Source organism: Heterodontus francisci, chromosome 34 (genome assembly GCF_036365525.1).
Source record: "Heterodontus francisci isolate sHetFra1 chromosome 34, sHetFra1.hap1, whole genome shotgun sequence".
In the NCBI taxonomy this organism is placed as follows: Eukaryota; Metazoa; Chordata; class Chondrichthyes; order Heterodontiformes; family Heterodontidae; genus Heterodontus; species Heterodontus francisci.
Window position 1 is genome coordinate 20,805,857 of NC_090404.1, and position 7,493 is coordinate 20,813,349.

The 7,493-nt window shown below is 42.5% G+C and overlaps 1 protein-coding gene across 1 annotated transcript; it reads right to left on the reverse strand.

The window, feature by feature from the left end:
- Nucleotides 1–3,620: 3,620 nt before the first annotated feature.
- LOC137348707 (probable G-protein coupled receptor 139) lies at nucleotides 3,621–6,088 on the reverse strand. Its single transcript, XM_068013964.1, has 2 exons — nucleotides 6,019–6,088; nucleotides 3,621–4,531 (listed from the first exon to the last, which is right to left on the reverse strand). Exons 1-2 carry the CDS (start codon nucleotides 6,086–6,088, stop codon nucleotides 3,621–3,623), a joined length of 981 nt encoding a protein of 326 aa, XP_067870065.1.
- Nucleotides 6,089–7,493: the final 1,405 nt, after the last annotated feature.

Genomic DNA, 7,493 nt, shown 5'->3' on the forward strand with positions numbered 1-7,493 from the left:
CTGAAGGCTTCACTTAGGAGTTTTGATATTGAAATGAAGTCCTGAGAGAAGTTCGCTCAGGATCGCTGCACCAGGCCCTATCAAATAATAAAGATGTGGCCTCCTTCAAAACCAAGCACATATCAGAGGTATAGAGAAAATGCAAAGAGAGGAAATCCTGAGCTAACCAAAACTGAACTGTTTGTGTTATACTGCACTATTTATAGCAGCAACGACCGGGTGCAGCTCGGCCCTAGCAGTCACCTATGTACCCACCAGAACCTTATCAAATACTCCAGGTGATGGACATTGTCATCTTCGTCTTGAGGGACGCACAACAAACTGTATTCCATCTCAGATGTCGTGCTGTAGACCCAGGCACATTGCTACTGCTGAACCCATACCTGTTGCAGACTTTGTGTGGACGGGTCACCAAATCCACTGCCCTACCTCTGCGTATGCAACAGAACTCCCTGGCAAATTTAGGATCCCGCCACACCCTTCCAAAAACACCCCAGAGCACTTCCAGATGCTTTGCAATAGAAAGAGTGCCTACAAATTACCTTAATTGCACTTTATGTGCCCAGCCCTTTGAAGAACACGAGTGAAGGACCCACTTTGCATATTTGCACCTGTTGTTTATAGAGTGATGCATCAGTACATTGCCTGGACCTGTGTGGTCCAAATTTGGAATCCCAGCCACACCACAGCCAGTCGGGATGTGTGAAGTCAGGATAGCGTTCATTCACAGCCTTCTGACACACACAGGTGATACCCCAGCGTGCCGATGTTTCGTATTGGAAAGCTGGGCGAGTCGCTCTGCATTGCCCCAGCAAATCAGTGACAGACCCCTGCAATACTGCTGCAATTAATATTGCGGCCCTGGCTCCTAAAGCTCTCTGCACTGGGATTTTCCCCGCCTCAAGTCTGGGTCTGGTTGATAGAGATTGATTGCTGCAATTAGTCAACAACTCCATTACCGTTACATAATGTGGCGACCAGGGTGATAGAAAGTGAACTTGACTGGAGTGCATAGTCGAAAGTGAAGTAAATATTCTCATTTAATTTGATAAGTTTCTTTTTTTATGACTTTTTTATTATTCATTCAGGGGATTTGGGTGTCGCTGGCCAGGCCAGCATTTATTGCCCACCCCTAATTACCCTTGAGAAGGTGGTGGTGAGCTGCCTTCTTGAACCGCTGCAGTCCATTTGGGGTAGGTAACATAGTGCTGTTAGGAAGGGAGTTCCAGGATTTTGACCCAGTAACAGTGAAGGAACGGCGATATAGTTTCAAGTCGGGATGGTGTGTGACTTGGAGGGGAACTTGCAGGTGGTGGTGTTCCCATGTATTTGCTGCCCTTGTCCTTCTAGTTGGTAGAGGTCGCGGGTTTGGAAGGTGCTGTCTGAGGAGCCTTGGTGCATTGCTGCAGTGCATCTTGTAGATGGTACACACCGCTGCCACTGTGCGTCGGTGGTGGAGGGAGTGAATGTTTGTAGATGTGGTGCCAATCAAGCGTGCTGCTTTATCCTGGATGGTGTCGAGCTTCTTGAATGTTGTTGGAGCTGCACCCATCCAGGCAAGTTGAGAGTATTCCATCACACTCCTGACTTGTGCCTTGTAGATGGTGGACAGGCTTTGGGGAGTCAGGAGGTGTGTTACTCGCCTCAGGATTCCTAGCCTCTGACACTTGGGTGTCCCTTGTCTGTGCTCCTTAAAAAGGAACACTGTTGTTGGATTAATTTTATTTGCTTGACGTTACAGAGGGTTTTAACCCAATTGACCAAATGAAAAGCCTGGATGATGAAATAGATAGGCTTTTCTCCTGTTTCTCCAGCAATTTCTCTGGATAAAGCCATGCGGCAGTGGGGCAGAAACTCCTCTGTTTCTATGTTGATGGACACAGGAGTCATAGAGTTATTATGGCACACAAGGAAGCTATTCAGCCATTGAGTCCATGCCACATCTCTGTGGAACAATACAATCAGTTCCATTCCTCCCTTTATATCCCTATAGTGCTGCATGTCTATTTCTCTCAAGTGCCCATCCAATTTTCTTTTGAATTCATTGATCATCTCCACTTGCAACAGGCTCGTAGGCAGCGAGTTTCAGGTCATTACCTTTCACTACATAAAAAAGCCCTTCTTCACACAACTATGTATATCTTCCCTCGAACCTTAATTCTGTGTCCCCTTGTTCTTGCACCACCAGGTAATGGGAATAGTTTGTCTTTGTCTACCTTATCTAAATATGTAAAGGTTTGGCATAATTTTCCTGCTTTTGTACTCGATATCTCTATTTATGAAGCCCACGACCCCACATGCTTTGCTCACTGCTCCCTCAATATGTCCTGCTATCTTCAAACTCTTTAGAACTGCACTATTACGTATATATTGCCTCATCCTATCCCTTTTTCCAAAATGCATCACCTCTCAATTTCTGTATTAAATTCCATCTGCCACTTGTCTGCCCATGTTGCTAGCCCATCTATGTCCAGTTGCAGTTGATTGGTATTATCCTCACTGATTGCCACACCTCCATGTTTGATATCACTGGCAAATGTGAAATTTTACAAAAAGGCAGTGATCCGAGCACTTACCCTTGGCAAAAACTACGGTGTACCATCCTCCAGTCTGAAGGGCAATCATTTACCGCAACTTTCTGTCCTTAAGTCAACTTTTTATCCACGCTGACAATGACCCTTTTATTCTCTCAGCCTTAACTTTGTTAACTAGCCTTTTATGTGGCACTTTGTCAAACGTTTTCTTAAAATCCATAGAGACAACATCTACTGCATTCCCTTCATCAGCTTTCTCTGTTACTTCATCGACAAATTCAGTTGGATAAGACAAATCCAATCTGCCGATGATAAATATGCACTGGCTATCCTCAATTAACTGCAACCTCTGTTAGTGCCTGTTTTTCTTTTCTTTTGTGGCTGTGGGTGGAAATTCCTCGGTTTCTCTGTTGAGTGTGGCAGTGGAGCAGTAATTCCTCTGTTCCTTGGTTTATGACACAGGTATAAGGCTGTGGGGTGGTGCCCAGTGAGCAGAGAACAACGCGTGGTGAAAGTGAGCATTCCTATTTCAGAGCCTATCCTACGCTCAAGATCACCACCATACGGAGGAGGGATATTATGGCATCTTCATTAAACAGTTAAACTTGAAATATAACAACAAATGAGTGGTAGGATCAGTATCCCACATGAAAGGGAAGATACTGCAGGGTGCTTGGTTCGAACATACCAGGCCTGAGTGAACACCGACAAGTGAACGAGAAACTGAGAACATAAAAGCAAAATACTGCAGCTGCCGGAAATCTGAAACAAAACAAAAAGTGCTGGAAATACTCATCAGGTCTGGCAGCATCTGTGGAGAGAGAAGACAAGTTAATGTTTCAGCTCTGTAACCTCTCTCCAGACCTGCTGCCAGACCTGCTGAGTATCCCCAGCACCTTTTGCTTTGTTACTGAGAACATGTTGTGAAACTGAATTATGCGCTCCTCATACATTTTTAAAATCATACCATGGGTAAGGTTCTGAAAGTGAGTGGTGCTAATTCTGGGAGAGGGTGTCATGTGCGGCATAAGCAAGAAGAACGAAGAATGGAATACAATGAATAATTCATGTTGCATTTTACTGTTTTCATAATTTAAATAAAGTAACAATTAGACTCAGTGGATATTTCACCCCATTCTTTAACTCCTCTCTGAATTTAGTCTGGATTCCTGCATAAATAAAGGGGTTGATGCAAGAACTCAAAAGCTGAAGCATAAATCCACTTTCCTCTAGAATAAAATTTGATTCATTGAAGTTTGTACCAGAGAAATAAGTTACACTCATAATTCGAACATAGAGGAAAGATATAAGAAACAACAAATATAACAGGATGAAACTGCCCGAAATGGCAAAGAGTAAAATAATGGCCTTTCTCCGCTTCTCCATCTCTGGGTCACTCTGAGTCTCTCCATGACTGTGGGCCCGGAGTCTCCTGCGAGCTCTACTGGCCATTAGAATGTGTCGGACAGTCAAAGCATTGAGCAGTAAAATCAGAACGAATGGGAGACAAGGGGTCAAAATACGGAGAATCCAGTCATATGTGGCCCATACAGGTGACGTATAAAATATTAATTTTATGCTGCAGAACCAGGGTATATTGTTAACTATGTGCAAAGGTTCATATATAAAATACAAAGGGGTAGCTTTTAAACAGCTTAGTGTATACACAGTTCCTATCACCCACACCGCCGTTTTCTGGGTGCAATATTTTATTTTCAGCTTCTGGCAACAAATAGCCACAAATCGATCAAAGGTGAAAGTGACCATTAACCAGACAGAACTGGCTGATGTTGCATAGTTTAGGACAGAACGGAGACTGCATACTGGTGTCATGGACAGGAAACTGACTTGGAAATAAATACCAACAATCCGGTTTAATATCACAGCGGTGATGATGATCAGGAGATCCGTCACGGCCATGGACACCAGGTAACAAGTGATACATCTGGAGAGGCCGCATCTTCCTCGGGACAGAATCACAATGGTCGCCAAGTTCACTGGAAAAGAGAGAAAGAGACTGAGCGAAAAGGGCAGAATGCATGTGTGCGAACGAGCAAGAACAGGAAAGATACTGCTCCGACTGCGAGCAAAATCAACAATTTTGCAGCATTTTGCGTGAAATTTACAGTTTTGACAGGTGATCCTGAGTTGGAGACGATCGCTTCCACTACAGGCACAATTTCCGTGTTTAAAATAAACACACAGATTAAAAACAAGACAGGCCAATCACACCGGAATGTAAAATCAAATGAGAAATTTACGGAAGTCAATGAAAAACCAAAAGGCATCGGAAATACTTTGAAACCAACCGAAAAAGCTTGCACGTCAAATGAGTTATAACCTAAAAAGGACCTCATACGCCTTAATCGGATGCATTACTGTAAAATTATTCACTGTTGGAAAATTCGGCAGTCAACTTGTTGGCGAGAACGCAGTGATAACTCTGAACGCTTCTTCTGACATTCATCCGGAATATTCGGATGGCGAACTGTACTAGTGGAACTGTCAGATGATGAAGTCTCATTTGAGAAAAGGTCGCTCCTATAATGCAGAACCTGATAACGTCGCTTCAATAAAGTCATTCATTAAATTCAGTCGCAAGTTATTTAATAGTTAAAGAATTTGAGTTAGTGAACTGTTTGTGGAAATCAGACAACTACTGACAATGTGAATAATGCAATAAAACTACATTTACACCATTATAACAGTGCGATAATTCACCCACCGTAACAGTGTCGCTAACACAATAGAACTACATTTACACAGTGAATAACAGTGTGATAATTCACCCACAGTAAGAGTGTGAATAACGCAATAGAACTACATTGACACCGTGATAACAATGTGATAATTCACCCACAGTAACAGTGCCAATCACACAACAGAAACACATTTATACCGTGTTAACAATGTGATAACTCGCCCACAGTAACAGTGCCGATAGAACGACATTTACACCGCGTTAACAGTGTGATTAACACAATTTTTGCACCGCATAATGGTACATGTAAAGGGATGAACTATGTAATTAGAGGGACGAAATTATACCGTTAAAGAGGCGGAAATACACCGGATATGGAGAAAATTGAACCACAAAAGAGAGGAAATTATACTGGTAATGTCAAGAGACTAGCAGTAAACGGGAGAAATTGACACCGAAACGTGAGAAATTACAGTACTAATGGGGAGAAATCATATCAGTAAAGAGAGCACATATCCTTAAAATGGGCAATTAACACTGTTAAAGTGGAGAAAATTACTCTGTAAAAAGGGAGAAAATATACCAATTATAGAGGTATATTATCACCTTAAGGGGGCGAAATTATCTTGTTATAGGGAGAAAGCGTATTGTTAAGGGGGTGAAGTTATCCCGGTAACAGGAAGAAAGGATACCGGTAACGGGGAGAAGCGTTACTGACAAATGGAAGCAGCAGTACAGCTAACCAACGATTCCTATAACTAAGGGCTAACTACAATACTTTACCTGGAATCCCAACAACTGCAAGGACGGGATAGTAAATAGCAAACACCAGACCTTTTGGTGATCCGTGCATATTTATCTGAAACTCTGAATGCACTCTGCACTACACTATTTATACCTGATGTCAGGCTCCAGGGAGATAATTAGATGGTTTAATTTTTTTATTAATTGTAATAATTGAAACAAACAGATTAGTGAAGCTGCTGCTAGGCTCGTGCTTATGTTTTGATGGAATTGAATATTTCTGAAAAGGATCTGACACAGCTCTAAAGTCAAACACCCAGAGACTACAATATGATCCCAGTTACATTTATTCATAAATGTTAATGAAAAGCTTAGTAGGCTTCTGCAGTGGTGGAAATGAGCCTCACGCACGATACATTCCCATGTTTAAACCCCTTAATTCCGAGTTAACCATGCTCAGCACAATACTTAAGTGATCAGAGATATTCTGGTCCTAAAGAAAAATTCAGCCAAGTTCTGGTTCTTGATCATTATTCAGTTTGTTTGATCACGGATCAGGTGCAACTGGATCCAAATCCCTCTGAGCCTCTACACCCACTTTAACACTGTATTCAGTGTGGACACGTTTTGTATAGCACCATTGCATTCAGTGAAGACTGGTGCAGTTCAGCACGGTTACAGTCAGTGTGCACTGGCCCAGTTCTTCTAGATTACTTTCAGTGAGGACTGGTCCAGGTCAGTGCGGCAAGATTCAATATGGACAGGTCCAGTTCAGCACAGCTGGTTTCAGTATGGACAGGTCCACTTGAGTGTGTTTAAATTAAGCATTAACTTGTTCAGCTAAGCATATTAATATTCTGTGTGTACAAAATCAAATTCGGTGCGATTGTATTCACTATGAACAGGTTCATTTTTACAAGGTTTCATGCAGTCCAGGACAGGTCCACTTCAGCATGGTTAAATTTGGCGCATGCAGGTCCAATTCAGTACAGTTATATTCAGTACGGACAGTTCCCAATCCAGGACAGAGTGGTTACATTCAGTGCAGAAAGGTCCATTTAAGTTTGGTTAATTTCAGCATGGACAGATCTGCTTCAGCAAACTCAAGGTCAGTGTGGACTTCTCCAGGTCAGTGCGGTTATAGTGATGATTCCGCGATTGGACAACATTTGCTAACTAATCCTCAGTGTGTAAAGAATTACGGTGACAACCAATTTAAGATTGTCAGCAGGGCTCACAGTGTTGCGCATTTGGGCAGACTGGAAGGTACATATATTAATAGACTGCATTTGCTGACAACACAGGGACTGGAGCACATGCAGTGCCCCAGACAATGGAAATTTTTCAGAGCAACTTACAACAGCAGAGCAACTTATCTTGGAGAAATCTGCTCTTTCTAATAAAAATGAAGCAGACTGAAATCTCCAAAACAACTAAATAATTGCGATAAAATGCCCGACAGAACCTCTCCTCCTTCCACTTTCAGAAACTCGCGCCGAAGCTTTGACGCATGC